Raw genomic sequence first — 18,663 nt, 5'->3', positions numbered from 1 at the left:
GAAACTCTGCCGTGTGGCACTGTGGCAAGGAGGATGGATCAGTACGAGTGCCACAAAGGAGGCGGGCATGGGAAGAGAATTCAGGCCCCTTGCACGGGTCAAGCTGCGTGTAATTTCGAAAGCTTCGCATCTGAACTTTGTATTATTGCCTAGACGGCCCATGATAGGATGGTCCTGCTTCTCTCCGGAATGATCCCCCCCTGCCGCCTAAGGACTGCAGACGAAAGTAGTATCTGTGCTGGTTCGCGTGACGGTGTTTTCTTCGAGCATTTCACGACATGGAGTTGTATAATGTGGGAGGCTTCGTTGCCCCCTCGGTCCATATCTGTTGCTCAGTCGATTCAAACCTAAGCTCTGCTGCGCATTTCCACCATGTTCCCAAACAACTAAGAGACATTCTTTGTCCTGAACACTCGCCCCCAAAACGTGATCATGAGTTGGCGTGGGAGCTGCGACGCCGTTGTCGCTCGGCATTCTTCCCAGCGTTACAGCCGATGCTTGACGAGATCGGGGGCTCTTCTCGAATGCCAGAACCCTTGGTTCCATGCAGCGTAACATCCATCCTACGGGACCGAAACAGGCGGTCCCCCCACATCGAGCAGATCAGTGCCGTTTTGGGATTTCACCATCCGAAGACTGGGGCGCTGTCCAACGCCTCTCGGGGGTATCAAGCTGCGACGAACCTTGGCCCGACCCATAAATTGCGGGTTCGATTCTGCAACACCGTACTCTGTACACTACAGAAACTCGGACCACATGGGGCCAAGAATCCCAACTATATCCATAGTTCCCATAGAAACTCCTCACCGGAGTGAACCCGAGAACAAATCACGTTTCGTCTCTCGTTGGTGTGTGTGTGTGTGTGTGTGTATTGCAAAAATCAGGCAAACTGGAATCGTTTCGTCTTCCTCTGCAGAAACTCCAGAACGAGGCCTCCCGTCCCACGAAACATCGGGCCAAGACTTTATAGTGTAGTATCAAAAAGGCCGCTCGCCCGTTGAGGGAATTTTTGACCCAGTACCGGCCCCGGTACTGGCGCCAAGATAGTGGTCTCCGGGGGTTTCAAGAACAGCCGGTGCATTATTGAGATCGACAGAGCCCTCTGGTCCGTTGACGTGGCTGCGTGGGGTCCAAAGGCTGTTGATCCTGCTTCTACCCCTGGTCTGGACTCCTGCTCGGAATCCACTCACCATGCGGCCCGGGGGGCATTGACCAGTCGAACTTACCCGGGCATTGTGGACAGTGGACAATGGGCGTGAATTGCAGGCCAGGAGAACGGGGGACATGTGGCCGGCGAAGACAACAACAATATATAAAGGCGCACATTTCGTCACGTGGAGAGGGGGGAACAACATCCCATCCTCCCCCCCGCCTCCACGTCACATTGATGATTATTCTGTCTTCCTCTGACATCTGAGTAAAAAATGGCTCCTTTCAGGGTTTTCGAGGGCAAGCTTGCCATTATTACTGGCGCCTCGCGAAGTATGTACCTTGGCCCTTAAGTCCCGGGTGATGACATGGTCCGGATAGGATACGAGAGTGAGATGTGACACTGGAACTGACTGGACTCGCAAAGGCTTCGGCGCCGTCGTCGCTGAGCACTTCGCCAGCAGAGGCGCCAACGTCGTCATCAACTACGCCACCGACGGGTCGACGGAGACGGCAAAGGCCCTCGCCAAGGACTTCGAGGCCAAGTACAACGTCAGGGCCCTGGCCGTCAAGGCCGACCTGAGCAAGCCTGAGGCTCCCCAGCAGCTCGTCGACGCCGCGAAGGCTCACTTCACCGACGCCAACGGCCGCTTCCAGATCGACATCCTCATCAACAACGCCGCCACGGTCAACGCCCAGGGCATCGACCAGCTGGACCTCGACCTCTTCGACGCCACCTTCAACCTGAACTGCAAGGCGCCCGCCCTGCTCGTCAAGGCCTCCTTCCCCTACCTGCCCACCGACCGCTCCGGCCGCATCGTCAACATCTCCAGCGCCACCACCACTTGGGGCGTCTGGTGGCAGACGTCGTACGCCGGCACCAAGGGCGCCATCGAGGCCATGACCCGCGTCTGGGCCCGCGAGCTTGCCGAGAGGGCGACGGTCAACGCCGTCGCCCCCGGTCCCATGGACACGGGGCTGTACTCCAGCCTGCCCGACGAGCCCCGCGAGGCTCTCCGGCCGCTGAACATCCTCACGCCCCTCGCCAAGGCCAGGCCCGGCGTCGACAGCCAGGAGGTGCTCGACCTGGCCCAGAGCATCGGCGGCCGCCCCGGCTACCTCGAGGAGGTCGCCGGCGTTGTGGGAGTCTGCTGCTTGCCGGAGAGCGGATGGATGACGGGCAACCTTGTCGGTGCCAGCGGAGGCGGCGCTTTCGTTCGTTAAGCGGCGAGGTTCACAGGCAGAGGGAGCGGGAAGGTAATTGCATTGCCAGGTGTTTCGGAGCGAAGATGGTCTCATATTTCAGGCATGATGTTGTAGCAGAGTTTTGAAGTAGACAGGGACATGGGGCTGGCCCAAAGACCCTTTGAAAGAATACAGAAACTCCGTTCACTCCAACTCATCACTGATCACAGGCGGCGAGGGGTAACAGCCGAGGAAATCCACAGCTCGTGTAATTTGCCTGGAGGAATTGTCGGAGCATCAGACCATTTTTGGGACTAACAGACTCTTTGCCTTGCTCCCTGGAACAGGGGTTCCGATTGGTGAGATATCAATGCCGGCATAAGGATCCTAGCACCCTAGCCAGTTCTTCAGCATCGCTTAAGCCGGTGGTCAAAGAGACTAGGATGGCCTGGTCCACCCCCCCTTTCTCCTTTCTGTTGTCTCCCGAGTCCTCAATTTGTAGGGGCGGGTGAGTGCGGCGCCACCCGTGATGCTTAAGTTGACATGGCACACACCGCTCGAATAGGCAGTGGCAAGTTGTCGAGTTATCAAGAACCCTTGTGAGCTCTAGCCTCTAGCTCATGGGGAACTAGTAGACAGTCGATCAACTGAATCATCGTACGAGCTCCTACGACAGCCTTTGTCGATCGCATCCTCACGACCATCGAAACACTCCTCATCCGGACACCGGTGGATCCTACCCGACAGGGCTTATGTAGCCGTCCACAGCGGTGCGCTATGAAGGCATCAATCAGGTGTCTATCAGTTGTCTAGGATCCAACCGTACGCGAGCAACGTGACAAGGGCTCCGTGAGCCGGCTCCAGAATCAATGTACTGAACGGGCATAGGGATGGAAGTTGCCCTATAATCTGCCATTCAAAAGATCCATGGTGACGAAAGCTGGTCTTGAAGCCTCTGCTTAGGAAAATGCTCATCTGATTGCACCTTAAAGACATCGAGTAGATATAACAGACCTCACCAATGCTTCTTTGGTCTTTATACTGCCTCCATTTTGCTGTTTCAACAGCGAAGAAGGATACGCTCTACCAACCACTCAAGCTTGCCTTCATCTATCGAATGGATCATATCTGTGCCGACTGCCGTTCAAGGTAACCTCACGAGTCAGTGCTTTACCCTTGTGCTGCTGACGCAGGGGAGGCTTCTTGTTACGTACCGCAGCGCTGCTGTGTCGCAATAGCCCCACACTATGGCTTTGGGGGCCGGTCGGTTTCTCTTGGTGATGAAGCGCGAACAGCTCCTGTTTCTGAGCGAGCAAGCAAGCGCTCGCTGTCCAGAAGGACAAGGGAAGTCTGTGATTACGATCTTTTTTTTTTTTTTAACATCGGGCTCACATTGTTCACGTTGGCGCAGTCGGCTGTTGACATTGAGAGCCGTTGCTGTTCGTAGCATACAACGCTTCTGAATACTCCCATATCGTCAAGTCGTAATTAGCCACTTGATATGTGGCATCGGGGGGGGTTTCCCCCTTCACCACAGCACTTACAATTTAGCCTGAAACAAGACATAGATTGACTGCCTAAGCCAAGGATACTTGCAAACAATTCTCCGAAGAAAACGTTGCTTTGGAGATCTTCGTTTATGTTATACACAGGACAGTGATTCGTGTGGCAAGTAAAAGAGAGCCAAGAGAGGCCCGCCAATGGCTTCCAGGCTCGAGTCCTGCATATCGCTTCATTGAACCTCTCAAGCTTTGGGGTACAACATTTTCATACTTCATAGAGAATCATTGCGGGAAGCAAAAGTGCCAATAAGTTTTTTGTATTGACGGTGTTCAATCTAACTTGTTATTCTAAAAAAGTTCATTCAACGCCAACTCCCTATTTCCAATGCTAGCTTTCTTGTATCAACCATGCTCAATCTAACTTGTTACTCTAAGAAATCGATTTGATACCAACTCCCTGTTACCAATGCTTGCTCTCTTGTATCGACCATGCTCCATCTAACTTGTTACTCTAAGAAACCCCGTTGACGCCAACTCCCGATTACCAATTCTAGATACTCCTCACTCACTGCGCCGAACCCTGCCAGCGTCCTCGAGTGCTCCCTCGCATGAGCTGTACCAAGCAACACGCCACCGCAAGACATGCGTTCAAAGTCGTCCTCAAGAAAGTCGATGAGCAATTTTGCCGGGTTCTTCATTTCGGGCCCGGGCTTCTCTTTGCCAACGGACGCTGGCGGCGTGTATTCTCTGACGAGCCGTGTCCACTCCTTGAACGGCAAAACCTGTAGAGAGGCGCCTGGTGTGATTGTTTTCGCCAAAACCCGAATCGCGTCACTCCACGACTGCCGGATCGGGTTGTCAATGTGGTAGATCGGATGACAGGACTGTTCCCGCTTTGCATGCCCAGATGAGGGTTGGAAGAGCAGGTCGGCACACGTCTGCGCCACGACATCTACCGGCGTCCAGCTCATGACACCCTTCTCGCCAAAGTCCGGCAGTGCTTTGAGCGTCTGGCTTGACTTGAGCATGAAGGCCACGTGCTCCGTCATGTTCCAGAACCCGGTCTTGCTGGACCCCGCAATCTGTCCTAGTCGCACGCTCATAGCATGGTAGCGATCCGTGTCCCTGTGCAGCGTCTCGTCGAGCACACGCTCGCAGACGTACTTGGCGTCGCCGTATCCTGTGGGCAGTACGGAGGAGAAGCACATGCGCTCCTCGGGCACCGCTGCTTTTCCGGTGCGGTAGGGATAGTGGCCCACCACCGCGATGCTCGAGATGAACTGGAACGTCATTTGGAATCCCGGGTTTCCGTGCCGGCGACGGTGGTCCGCCGCATGATGTGAAAGAATGAGCAAGTTCAGCAGACCCTGCATGTTCGGCTCAAAGCGTTTGACGGACCACTTGAAACACATGGGCCAGGCGTTGTGGACGATATGGGTGGTGCTTCTGACGAGCTGGGCGTAGTCGGTCTCTGTCAGACCCAGCTGCGGCTTGGACAGGTCGGCCTCCAAGACGACCATCTTGGCCGCGGCCTGTCCGCTGAGGGGTATGCCTTTCTCGTCCATCGCTTGTCGTTGCCGGTTCGCCGGGTCCCTCTCTTCCTTGGAGCGTCGGTTGAGACAAACAACGCGAGCCACGGAGGGCATCAGGGCACAAACCTCCACGAGATGGGACCCAAGACTTCCTGTGGCGCCGGTGATGAGAACGGTCGTGCCTGGCGTTGGCGGCGCAGAGATCCCCAGATACGCGGAATCCCCTCTCGTTGCCGCATCGAAGTCCTCGACCAGCTCAGCGACGAACCGGTCCACTACAGCCTGTCGAGCAGCACAGTCAGCGGGTGTGCTTTCGCGTGGCAGAGAAACACTGGTGCGGGCATGGGTTTCGTACCCTGATACCGAAGCCGGGTCCGCCAAGGCGATGACCAGCTTCTCAATCTCACTCTCGGCCGTGGCGCCCTGGGTCCAGTCGACGTGGCCGTATCCGGCTGTCTGAAGGTCTTTGCGCCACCTGTCCTCGTGCGTGAGCGCGTGCGAGCGCCCGTCCTCGAAGAGCCACCACCCTTCAAACAGCCCGAATACGAGGTCGACCCAGTAGGGCGTGCGCGTCATCTCAAGCATTAGTAGAAGGCCGTCCGGCCGAAGCATCTTGCGGATGTTGCCTGTGGATACGACCAGGCTATGAGTGGCGTGGACGGCGTTGCTGGATAGCACAATGTGCTGCGTCCCGATCAGGTCGTCAGCGGGCACCTTCTCGATGTCGTGTGTCCGGAACTTCATGAACGGGTACTCCTTGCCCCATTTCTTCCGCGCAGCGGCCACGAGGGACGGCGCAAGATCGGTAAAGGTATACTCGATAGGCACGCCCAGACGCGCCAGCAGCGGCAGCAGTCGCTTCGTGGTCCCGCCAGTGCCGGCACCCATCTCGAGGATCTTAAGCGGGCCGCTGCCTGGGGTTATGTCGAGCCTGGGAATCAGGGCGTTGAAGAAGTCGTCCATGAGCTTGTAGAGGGCTTGGTTCAGTGGCCAGTCGGCATAGAAACCCGAGACGAGCTCACGGCCCTCGGCAGAGCCAAAAATGAGCTTCACGCCGTCCGTCTTGCCGCTCAAGACCTCGGCAAGGTGGGTGCCGGCGTACTTGGTGAGCTTGTTGGCGGTGCTCTGGTCTGGGAAGCGTGTCATGAGCTCTTGGTAGACGGCCTCGCTGGACCTGATCTTTGGGAAAGGCACTGCCGTTCGAGTGATGGTGTCGTTGCTGTTGACCACGATGGTCTGTGTCTCCGTCTCCAGCATACGGTACAGATGCCGGACCAAAGGTCGTTGCTCTTTCTTGTGAGGCACAAAATCCAGCGTTTCACCGGATCGGAGCTTCTGTAGCGGCGACTGGCTCACGTGTTCGAAGGCCTCGAGGGTGAGGGCAATAGTCAACTCTGTCTGGCGGGGGAGTGCGCCCTCGACGTATGCCGTCTGCCCCTGCTCGGCAATTCTCCCATCCGTCAGGTTTTTGGTGTCGCTGAAGGCATCCATGACCTTGTCGACAGCAAGGAGCGAGGTCTTTGCGTAGTCCATGACCTGTTTACCGCCTCTCTTGACGTCGGCCTCCATGATGTCGGGCGAACTTGGCGGCGTTGATACGTCAGTGTCCGAGGCACTCAACCCGCCATCTTGCCAATCGTCATCGGTGCTGTCTGCAGGGCTCCTAGGAGTCCCGAGGGCCGCGCTGCCGCCACCCAACGCCTTTTGGACACACGCAATGAGTCCAGGCAGGTCTAGGATGTCGATGAGCTCGTTCTCGGGGAGTGTGATGTCGTACGCGGCCTCGATTTCATGGGCCATCTCCATGCCCACGAGCGAGTCTATTCCCAGATCGGCGAGTTGGCTGTCGTCCTTGATCTCTTCCATTTCCAGCCCGGACAGATCAGCCAAGATGGCCTTGACCCGGGGCATCACATCAATCTTGGGCGCCTGCTTTGGCTTCTCGACCTGGATTGGCTTGGGCTGCTTTGAGACAGCCTCTTGATGCTGAGCTGGTGGTTCGGTCGTCGTGCCCGGGAGCGGCACGGGAGCGGATCTCTCAACGCTGGCAGGAGATGCATCCCCTGATTCTCCAGCGGTCAGGCGAGCCAGGAGCTTCTGCAACGACGCCTTGGGACACTTGCTGTATCCAATGCCGAGGATGGCCTCGACCAGACATCCGTCCGCGGCGTCGAAGATGAAGACATCCGTGAGGGTCGCCCGGTCGGACGTGCGAGCGTTCGTCGCGTAGACATGGAAAGCACTCGGGTAGGGCTGCTTCAATACCCTAGGCGAGCGCACCCACTGCTCGATGCCGTTCGCAATGAAGACCTCGCCGGACAGGCGGTCGTTGGCCATGCAGTTGGCCCAGATGCCGCCGAGTTGGCAGAAGGTGTCGGCGAGGTGGGCGTCGTACCAAGATTCGTTCTGCGTGTTCAGACGCACGATGTGGGCGGCGGACTGGTCATTCTTCCCTACAAGCTTCTTGACTCCTTTGAACTCCTCGCCGTACTCAACCACGTTGGAGAAGAGCATGTAGATGACCTGGGCCTCGAGCACGTTGTCGACGCTGTTGCTGTTCAGGAGCTCGACGCACCGCTGATAGCTGAAAAGACGCTCATAGCGCGAGATTTCCGCCAAGAGGGAGTTGTTGTCAACCGAGGAATACTCGAACTGGCCCGAGGTGTGCATCGTCTTTTGGCCGTTCCCGTTGCGTGCTGTGCTGTAGATTGACCATTCCCAAGTCATGGCCTTCGTCTCGACCGCGTCAATCCAAAGGGATCTTCCCGGGTCGCGGCAAATGGGTGACAGGAACTTCACACCATGCGTCTGCGGCACCAGCTTCGACAGTTCGGGCTTCAAGCTGGACAGAGCGTTGAGCACGAAGCCAGTCTGCATCGTAGCCGGGCATATGGGGGCTTCCTGGGCAATCACATGGCCGGAAAGTGTCTTTTCATACTCGGCCAGGGCGGTGTTGATCTGGAATCGAGCCAAAGGCTTGTTGTCGCCCTCTTTCTGGTAGCCAGTGAAGTTTATCAGGCTCCTGGGAACCACCTCGGGCGCAGTCTCTCTGACAACCACCTCTACAGCCGGCGCAACCGGTTTGAGCTCCAGCCAGTGTGACGACTTCTCAAACTGATAAGGAGGAAGCAACAACGGCGTGTGCTGAGAGGTGTGTGCGGCATGGTGTCCCCAGTAGTTGGCAGTGAGGCCGGCTTTCCAAAGATTGACCGTGGCATCCGTGAGCTTGTCCCAACCATCGTCACAGCATGTAATGTTGATCCCCTGGAAGTGACAGTCGGTTGGGTTTCCAAGCGCGCGGCCGGCCATGGACGTGACGGTAGAGTTGGAGCCAGCCTCGAGGAAAATGCTCGAGGGATATTGCTTGTGGAGTCGCTCCACGGCCTGGTGGAAAAAGACTGGCGAGCGCATGTGCTCTGAGAAGTAGCTTGATTGCGTCTTGGTCATGGTCGAGAGGCGCGAGGTCGACTCCAGAGGTATCACGGGCTCGCGGAAATTCAGGTCTCGGGCGTTCTCCTCCAAGCGGTCCGTGAGCGGGTCGACCAAAGAGCAGTGATAAGCGTTGGATACGTTGAGCCTCTTGGTCCGGAATGCCGAGGAGCCGCGCTTCGAGATGGTGTCGGCAAAGGCGTCGATTGCGGCAACAGATCCGGCGAGCGTGAAGCTTCTGGGTCCGTTGTAGCAAGCTATCGTGGCGGGTGTCACTGCAGGGCACGACTGGGCTGAATCGTGAAGAAGCATCTCGACCTCGCTCAAATCAGCTTCGATCGCCATCATGGCGCCCTTCTCGGCTCCCCAGGAATCTCTGATGAGCCTGGCACGGGCAACAATCATCTTGAGGGTGTCGTCAAGAGAAAGCGCCCCCGATATGCAAAGCGCAGTGAGCTCTCCGAAGCTGTGGCCCACGACTGCCACAGGGTTGACGCCGGACTCGATCCAGGCCTTTGCGGAGGCGTATTGGAACGCGAACAAAGTCGTGTGCAGCACCACCGTGTCTGTGATGGGTGTCCGTTCGAAGATGGCCGGGAAGACGGACTCGACACCAATAGCTTTAGCCCTGGCGTCAACCTCATCGAGATGCTTCCGCAGCACTGCCGCTCGATCGTACACATCCTTGTCTAGACCGATAAAGGTCGAGGTTTGCCCTCCAAAGCAAAGAACAACCGGCTTTGCCGCTGGTCGATCGATTGGAACGACCGCGGAGCTCTCTCGCGCCGCGAACGCGGTCAACCTTTGCCTGAGGTCACCCACGGATTTGGCGGTGAAGAGCAGTGCCCTCTGGAGCTGACGGTTGCTCTGGCGGGCGACGTTGAAGGAGACGTTTGACAAGGATGCGTGTTCTTGACCGTCCTGACGGCTCAGGAACGTGTCCAAGGCCCCGGCATACCGAATGAGCGCAGCATCGTCGGCGCCAGTGAGCCAGAACGGGTATCTGCCTGTAACGGCAGGCGAGTCCAACGCTCTCTTCCCAGTTGGCTGAGAGATGATCATCGAAGCGTTGGAGCCCGAAGCGCCATAGTTGTTGATCAGAGCGGCGCGGAAGTCCGCGTTCCAGGGCTCCAGACTGGTTGCAAAGCGGATGTTGTCCCTCGGTGACGCTCCGAGAGCAGGGTTGATGGTCTTGAGGTTCACCTGCGGCGGGATCATACCCTTTTGGAGCATGAGAAGGATCTTGACTGCCGACACAACACCAGAAGCGCATTCAGTATGTCCCACCAAGGATTTAACGGACCCAAGGACCAAGGGGCTATCACGGCCGGGCCCGCCCAGGACCTTTCGGATGCCGTTGTACTCGGCGGGATCTCCAACCGCAGTTCCAGTGCCGTGAGCCTCGACAACGCTAATCTGGGAGGGGGCGATGGCAGCTCGGGTGGTGACGGAACTGAACAGATCGGAAAGCGAGGGCGCGTTGGGGACGAAGATGGGTGTGGTGTTCAGGTTCTGCTGTACCGCGGTTGCTGGGATGACACCCAGCACCTGATCTCCGTCGGCGATGGCCTGGGAGTGCCTCTTGAGGAACAATGCGCCCACGCCGTCGCCTCTGCAATAGCCGTCGGCCGCAGCATCGAACGGCTTGCACTGGCCAGTGGTGCTCAGAAACGAGGCACCGGCCAGGTTCTGGAACCACAAGGGGCTCGTCATGATGTGGGCGCCTCCCGCAAGAGCAGCGTTGCAGTCTCCAGCGATGATGGCCCGGCACGCCTGGTGGATGGCGACGAGGGAGGACGAACAAGCCGTGTCGATCGTCATGGCCGGCCCCGTCCAGTCAAACTGATGGCTGATCTTGCCGGCGACGAAGGCCTGGAGGTTACCCGTCGCCGTGAATGCGTTGGGCGGGTGGCAGGCAACGTTGTCGTAGTAGTCGTTTCCTCGGAGCCCGATGTAGCAGCCAACGGACCTCTCGGGGCTGACGGCATTGAAATAACCAGACTGTTCGACAGCCTGGTAGGCGATCTGCAACATCCAGCGCTGCTGGGGATCCATGGTAGCGCTCTCGCGGGGGCTTCGCTTGAAGAACTTGTGGTCAAAGTGATCGGCCCCGTCGACCAGGTTGGCGAACCATTTGCGCTTGGCGTCGGCCGGACGGAACGGCGTTTGGAAGCTGAACCGCTGGTCCTTGAGCTCCTGGTGCTGCGGTTCTCCGTTGCAGAGGAGGTCCCAAAACTCCTCGAGGCCGTCGCTGCCGGCCACCTTGCACGCCATGCCCACCACGGCGATGTCGGAGTCGGCAATGTGTCTGGGGAGTGCCTTGAACAGGGCACGATCGTGATCGGCAAGGTGTACGACATGTTGCCGGAGCGGACGCATAAGTGAGGGTGGAACACATCGCTCTGGTCCAAACGAAACGACGTAGTTGTTGTTGTTGTTGTTGTTGTTGTTGTTGCTGCTGCCGGTATCAACACGCAGCCGGGCGTCTTTGGCGGCACTGAACGTCTTCCACCATTGTGGTGGATGGACCAGGATGGACTCGAGTGCTTCGTGATGCAGGATGTTCTGACCGAGGATGGATCCATCTCTGTTTGACCGAGTGGGAAAGGCAAGTTTCCTCGTGTCGGCGAAGTGGAACTCTGGATGCTTATCGGCGAATGCCAAGAGAGCGTCCAGACACCCGAGGTTGCGCTTGGCGTGGAACGGCCCGACGAGGGCCAGTTCTGATGAAATGAGCGACGACTCTCTTAGCCTCTGCTGCAAGGCCCGGAGTTTTGTGGGCGAGCTCGTTACGGTGGCGCGTGTCTCATCGAAGTAGACGGAGATGTAGGTCTGTAGTGATATGATGGTCCAGTCAGCAAAGGATCTTTAACTGTTGAGTTCACAAGAGTCGAGTTGCGTGGGTGGAACCGGGTATGTGTATGCTGGTTGGGTGGTGGGAACGGTGTTGGCTCGCGATGTTGTAACTTACACCTTGGAACTCGTCCAGCGCCAGAATTCGCCTGGCTTCTTCCCCGCCGTCGGCTGAGTTCCATGCCACACTGATGGATCTAGCCGGCTCCAAAGAGTCTTGTTCGTCGACGACCATGCCTACAAGGAGGCCGAGACGCATGGCAACGGCGCCATACTTGGCGAAAAGCTCCTTGTTGCCTCCGGCACTGGAAACAGCGAAGGCGCTCAGAAGCCCCGTGCATAGACCGAGTGTCTCTGTGTCTGCAGAGGCCAGTCTTGTCCAGCCGGCCGTGTGATTGATGAAGGCTGCGTATTGTGTCATCTGATAGGCCACAGCAAGGGGCACGAGAAGGGTATTGGGCAAAGGATAGCCCGTATCAGGCCATGACTTGGATGCTTGAAAGGTGTCTCGCATATCCTGCAACTGCTTCTTCAGTCTCGGGTCGGCTTGTTTGAGACTTGGGATCGAAGCAGTGATGGATTCCCAATGCTCAGGGAGGCTCGCCAAGGTGTCGAGTATCCAGCTATACTCGGCATTTCCCGACACTACCTCGCATAGCCTGTCGAGGGCCCCCTGGTCGAAAGAAAGGGCAAGTGGGCCGAAGAGCAGCAGGCTCGGCACTTGAGAGTTCTCAACAAGTTGCTGAAAAGAAGACATGATGGAACGACCACGTTGAATTGAGTGTTTAGAGGAGGCAGTGTTGAAAGGTAGAATGACCCGTAGAGGACTGCTGCTGAAGAGAGCATTCGTTCATTCTTCGTGTGGAATTCCGAGGTATTTAACCTATAGATGCTTCACATGTCTTTGGCCATCATGACTCTATCCTGACTCCAGACTCAGCACATACGGGTAGTTTCCAGGGATTTTGGCGAAACACGCTCGATTCATACAACATTCCTGAACCCCACCGCTCTGGTATCACAACCAAGTCATTATTCCACTTTTGGTGATCTGGAGGACTATGAACGAGTATCATCAAGCCACTATTCGAATTCCTCGAGGAATACGCCATATCGTCACGAAGGCAAACAACAGGCAATTACATAAGCATAGCAGTGTTTGGTTTACCTCTTCACTGCAGACGGTTCCTGCAAATCATTGATTAACTATACTGCCATCACAGGATTACTTTTGTTGATTTAGGACGGGGCAAGCACGTGGGAACAACGTGACGTCGCCATCGCGTACTCGAACTGCGATTTGTTCCATCCAGTTTGTCCAATCAGAACAGTCGCCATCCTTCTGTTTCAAGAGTTCAGCATCGGCAAACTTCTCGGGTTTGCAAAACTCTCTGGGTCGTTCTTCACTCAGTGTTTAGTATCCGGTTACAGTTCCAGCGGACAGGTTTACGCGCAGATCCGGTGGCAACGGAGCGGGGCCCGGCGGGAAGTATACATTTTTGACAGAGAGGCTCAGGCGAGGCTCAGGTGCAGCTCCGTTGGCAACATATCAGACTCCGGCGGAAAGTATGCCGTTCGTGGACTCACGATGGTCATGATCTAATTATTCGCGATTCATCCCCCCCACACACACACACAACGAAAGTTCGATGTCAAACGTGTAATAGGGCCGGCTTCCAAGATCTGATGAGCAGCTTCCTAGCGTCAGTTGGAATGACGGAATGAAGCGACTCAGCACAGACTTTGGGATCCAGGTGTTGCTAATCGATCAGAGCTCACCTCCGTCGGCCCGTATGGATGGATCTCGGGCCGCATGGATCTGACTTGTTTCCGTACGATAGCGCAGCGGCAGAATTAAGTTTGGCAGATGAATCTCCGTAGAAACAAATGGAAAAAGGTTATTCTAACATTGAATTAAACGAGTGTAATGAATGATGCAGCTAAGTGAAAATGTGCTCTTCTCGAATGGGGGTGTTGTTCTCTCCCAAGTCCGTTCTTGGAGCCCTCTGTTGGGATAGCCGAGAGCTGTGACTAGGAAAGGTGAAGAAAGTAGGCCTGTTGGTGCAGTTAGACCCCAAATTCGAGATCTGATGCAATTTACTTTGCCAAGTTTGTCCGTAGTTCCATCCCATCTGGTGCGAACGAACCCCATCTTTTGCCAAGGGCGGCGTTCGCCAACCAAAAACGTTTGCCAAGAGGTTTTGCCAACGACGAGGTTTGGCAGCTGAACGTGTTGCCAAGAATCAGTCTCAGCCCAATTTAAAACTCAAGGATCATCGTTTATCTGATTTCTCACGATTTATGCGGCTCTCAGTTAAATGATCGTCTTCTATAAACATACAGAGAATGTGACTACTTGGTGGCTCCTACACGCTTGGTGTATTCCTCGATGGTCGTCTTGACCATGTTCTCCGGGTCAAAGTGCCATAGCTTAAACGACCGATCTTTCAGCTCCTCAAAGCACGTCTCGGCTTTGACTCGCTTCTCGGGGACCGCCCAATCCTCCTGGTGGAAAAGATCAATCACCCTGCGGCTGCTGTTGACCAACCACTGTGTTCTGGTGCGTCTGGTCTTGTCGAACACATCAAACGCCGTCTCCAGCGCCTCGTGCCTTGCCGATACACCGTCTCTTGCCACTGTCTTGGCGACTTGGTCGAGAAGGACACTCAGGGACAGAGCATCCTCAATGCCGCAGCTTGCCCCGGTGCCGTGGTGGGGGCTGCTCGCGTGCGCGGCATCGCCAGCCAAGACTATCCTGCCCTTGTTATAGTACGGCGCGGGATAGTCCCAGGAATCGAACAACGCCCACTTGATCATGTCGTCCGGCAGCAGAGCCACAAGGTCGCTAACGGTCTGGTTCCAGCCGGTGAAGGCCTTTTCGACATCCTTGCGCGAGCCTGTGCCCACCATCTGCTGCCAGTCCGACCACTCGCTGTCGTCGCTGACAAAAGCCACAAAGTTCATCAACGTCTGGTTGGCGACGGGGTAGTGGATGATGTGCGCGTTGGGGCCGATGTGCATGTGGAAGTTACGACCTTTCCAGTCGCCGAGGATCTTGTGGCAGGCGTCATAGGGCAAGAGGCAGCGGTACGCTACTTTGTGCGCGAAGTGCGGATAGGAGGCGGGATTTCCCTCTCCCAGGATCAGTTCGCGGACCCGTGATTTGATCCCATCGCAGCCGATGACTGTGCACAAAACAGATCATGTTAGACCGCTGCAATGACAGACTGAGGAGGTTTGGTGAACAGTTGCGTACCTGCATCAGCGTGGGCCACGTGGCCGTCCGCAAATTTGAGCGTGAGCTTGGCTCCTGGTTCTGCTTCCTCGATGGCGACGAGGCGCTTCTTCCAGGAAACAGCTTCAGAAGGCAGAAGCTTGACGAGGGACTCGAGCAGCATGTCTCTCCTGACGCCTTCGAAGCCTCTCGGGCCTGCGTCGAGCGCGCAGAGAGGAATCTCGTAGTACGGCTCGTCTTTGTTAGGCTGCGTGTAACCATCAAGCCAGCGCAAGAAGTCGTGCCCGCCGCAGTCACTGAGTGGCATCGAGCCGCTGCCATACAGGGCCTCGAGAATGGCGGGGTCCATCATCCGCATGCACTTTTGGGCGGCGCCTGTGAATGCCACACCAGCCCCGATCTCACGCGGGCCGCGGGACTGCTCGTAGATCTGGACTTTGATGTTGCGCTTGTGAAGCCCAGCCGCGAGGATGAAGCCCACGATGCCCCCACCGACGATGGCGACGGAAAGAGGGGCGGCGTCTTGGGTGACGGGTTCCATGTTGAATTGAATTTTGGTATACCGTGGAGGAGTCAAAGATTCTCTGAGTGGTTTGTGGTGTGTGAGTTCGAGAACAACACGCTCCGGCCGAACGGTGCTGAAATAGTCTCTCTCTGTTATTGCATGATGTGAGACTACCAATCAATCGAGATATCAGTTGAATTCGGTATCGTAGTACACCGTAGCAAGCTCTGTACCGTGTAGTATCAGAGTCATCGGCCATCTGCCAGTCAGGATGTTCCTGTTCGTGTGTCTGGATGACGGTTTGCCATGCCGTATCAAGCAGGATGAGAGGGCGAGATAGCATCAAGTGAATGTTTCAAACAAAGCTAATTTTCATGAGTAGGACCTCAGCTACTGGAAGCGATCCTGGCTGGATGTTTATCCTGTGGCCAGAAAATTGAGAGTTGGCCAACTGTCTCTTCGTTCGAGGTCCAGATTTTTTCCCCTCAGATCTCCAAAATCGTAAGGTTTATACTAAAACGTTATGACTCCGGTCGAGATATATTAGGTGACTGTTAAGGTTTTCTTTCAAAGTTACGTCGAGACCCCTGCGACCTCCAAACCTAAGTGGTACGACACGTTCGTTGTCAGAAAGTGTAGAATTGTCGGCTATTCACTAGTCAGGACGTTTCTGTTTGTATTGGGGTTGCAGGCAAAAGCTTTGCATCCAAGCCAGGTAAACCGTAGAGATGCGGTCGCCCCCTGCTTGATTACTGACCCTCAAACACACCTGATGGATGAGGTAAACAAGGATGAATCTTTCGGTATGGAGGTGGGTATTAGTATTCATTAACTTTTTCGGATTTGTTTTTTAGTCGTTCCAAAGCCCAGGCTATCTCCGACCGTAGGAGGTGCAGCAGCCGCAATTTTGAGTTTAATCAAGTCCAGGCATCTGTGAGTATCACAGATGGGATACTGTACATACAGCGCATCATTCCAGCGATGTGAAGTGATATTGTTCTACTAACAATATTTACTGATGCCTAACGAAAGGAAGGACGAAGGCTTAACAGTCTTTCGGCCGCGGGCTGCTTGTGAGGCCGTTGGTGCCAGGCCCACGGGGTTGTCGGACTCATAGTCCGACAGTGTAGTCTGTCATCGGCGTCAGACAGTGTCCGAGGCGTCCGATAGTGGCGTCCGGCAGTCCAGTCCGGCAGTGTGGCCCGGCAGTGGGAAGCCGTTCATGCGAATGTCGCCGGTCCCCACCTTAGACGCCCGTACCTTATGATCGTCAGATAGAGTCCTTCCTGCCTCGGAGATCATTCCGAGGGTCGGCCGTTATTGCGACCATTCAATGTCAGTACTTAACTTGGTTTGCCATCCAAAGTTTGTTCTCTCTAGCTAGACTCGTCTTTCACAGCAACTGACCCTTACCCTATTCTCTTGTCGACACAAACCAAAATTTGTGTATTCGACGCATCAAATTTGCCCTTCATGTCACTTTCCCCAATTCATCTCACGGAAAAGGACACCAATGTCGAGCCCAAGCGAACGGACTCTTCGCCCCCAGGCGACCTCGTCCAGCACCAAGCCGCAGCATTGGACCCCGAAGCCACGCCGACACCTGAGCCCGCTGCCAAACCAGATGGCGGTTTCGTTGCCTGGATGCAAGTCGTCGGCGGGTTCCTCTTGTTCTTCAACTCGTGGGGGATCCTCAGCGCATTTGGCGTCTTCCAGACAACATACGAATCCGGCACACTATTCAAGCAGAGCTCATCCAACATTTCTTGGATCGGGGCGATTCAATACTGCATTGCCATGATGACGGGCTTCTGGGCCGGCCCCGTCTACGACCGTGGCTATATGCGGGTGCTGCTGGTCATAGGCACCGTCTGTGTCGTTGTGGGACACGTACTTCTCAGTTTCTGCCATCCGTACTGGGAGGTGCTCCTCGCCGAGGGTTTCTTGATCGGGACTGGAGCCGGCTGTCTTTTCCTTGTGTGCATCTCGACGCTTCCGCAGTACTTCGACAAGAATCTTGGGCTCGCGGCCGGAATCGCATCATCGGGGTCGTCCTTTGGCGGGCTCGTCTACCCCGTCGCGCTCTATCATCTCGTCGACCACGTTGGGTTTTCCTGGGCTGTTCGGGTTGTTGGTCTCATCGCACTAGCAACTCTCATGGTGCCTCTATTCGCCATGAAGGCACGCGGAAAGCCAGGCAGGCCTCGCTCGTTTGTCGACTGGACGGCCTTCAAAGACGGGCGTTATATGACATTTGTCGCCGGCACCATGTGTGGCTCCGCCAGCGTACTCATTCTCAACACGTACATCAGCTACTTCGGGAAGAACGAACAGCTGCTCGACGGTCCCATGAGCTTTTACATTGTGTCGGTTTTCAACGCAGCTTCGTGTGCGGGGCGAATCCTGCCCAACTTTATATCCGATACCCTCGGCCCGTTCAACATCCTCGCACCGTTCATGTTCATTACGGGAGCTGCGGCGCTGTGCATGACTGCCGTGCACAGTGAGGGTGCTATCATCGCCATGGCGGTCGTGCTCGGCTTTCTCAGTGGTGTTTTCCCATCTATGCCTCCGGTCTGCTTTGCTCGCCTAACCAAAGACAAGAGCAAGATCGGTACACGCATGGGCATGGGGTACTCCATGTCAAGCCTGGGGTATTTGGCCGGGGCACCAGGTGCAGGAGCTATCCTCGGCTCCGTTGCGCCGTTACAGTGGACCGGATTATGGGTGTACTGCGGCATGGCTTCATTCGCCTCTGGGCTGATTTACGCCGCGATCCGCATTTCTAACACCGGATGGAAAATCCGCATAAAGGCATGAGAGTTTGGTGTACGACGGTATGGACTCGGCTTGGAGTAAAGATTGGGCTCCAGCTTAATTCTGCTGGGATATTAGGACGTCTTTCATTCTATGTTTTCATATTTCACTCCCGATACATCACGTCAAGGAGGGCTGGTCCAGACCATGACTAGGTATACATGACTCATTTCAATAGACCATTCCGGCGACCTGGCATCAACGAGTAAAAAGCGGCATTTTCCAGATAAACTTGTAGTCAAGAGTAAAGATCCCTTGTAACCTGGATAAGACTGTCGTGAAGATCGAATATATCATGAAGACAAGTGATCTAGACATGAACACACTCTGTCATACTGCTATCAAAATGCGAGAGCGAGCAGTCCATCATTCTGCCACGAATTTCTATTAGAATGACTCGTCGTGACGAACATTTGATGTCATTGTCAAAATAGCCCACTCATTTGGCTTGCCGGC

At 55.6% G+C, this 18,663-nt stretch overlaps 4 protein-coding genes across 4 annotated transcripts; 2 read left to right on the top strand and 2 right to left on the bottom strand.

The window, feature by feature from the left end:
* Nucleotides 1-1,424: 1,424 nt before the first annotated feature.
* Nucleotides 1,425-2,373, top strand: CH63R_12223 (Short chain dehydrogenase; the record flags this gene model as incomplete). Its single annotated transcript, XM_018307197.1, has 2 exons — nucleotides 1,425-1,482; nucleotides 1,577-2,373. 2 exons carry the CDS (start codon nucleotides 1,425-1,427, stop codon nucleotides 2,371-2,373), a joined length of 855 nt encoding a protein of 284 aa, XP_018154038.1.
* Nucleotides 2,374-4,342: 1,969 nt separating this feature from the next.
* CH63R_12222 (Beta-ketoacyl synthase domain-containing protein) lies at nucleotides 4,343-12,407 on the bottom strand (the record flags this gene model as incomplete). The annotated part of the gene is made up of 2 exons (XM_018307196.1): nucleotides 4,343-11,629; nucleotides 11,769-12,407. The coding sequence occupies 2 exons, from the start codon at nucleotides 12,405-12,407 to the stop codon at nucleotides 4,343-4,345; spliced, it is 7,926 nt and encodes a 2,641-aa protein (XP_018154037.1).
* A 1,595-nt stretch (nucleotides 12,408-14,002) lies between these two features.
* On the bottom strand, nucleotides 14,003-15,426 carry CH63R_12221 (Salicylate 1-monooxygenase SalA; the record flags this gene model as incomplete). The annotated part of the gene is made up of 2 exons (XM_018307195.1): nucleotides 14,003-14,835; nucleotides 14,907-15,426. 2 exons carry the CDS (start codon nucleotides 15,424-15,426, stop codon nucleotides 14,003-14,005), a joined length of 1,353 nt encoding a protein of 450 aa, XP_018154036.1.
* A 1,437-nt stretch (nucleotides 15,427-16,863) lies between these two features.
* CH63R_12220 (Major facilitator superfamily transporter) lies at nucleotides 16,864-18,210 on the top strand (the record flags this gene model as incomplete). The annotated part of the gene is made up of 1 exon (XM_018307194.1): nucleotides 16,864-18,210. One exon carries the CDS (start codon nucleotides 16,864-16,866, stop codon nucleotides 18,208-18,210), a length of 1,347 nt encoding a protein of 448 aa, XP_018154035.1.
* Nucleotides 18,211-18,663: the final 453 nt, after the last annotated feature.

Source organism: Colletotrichum higginsianum, chromosome 8 (genome assembly GCF_001672515.1).
Source record: "Colletotrichum higginsianum IMI 349063 chromosome 8, whole genome shotgun sequence".
NCBI lineage: Eukaryota > Fungi > Ascomycota > Sordariomycetes > Glomerellales > Glomerellaceae > Colletotrichum > Colletotrichum higginsianum.
The sequence above is the reverse complement of the archived record's forward strand: the minus strand, read 5'-3'. Positions and strand labels throughout refer to the sequence as shown.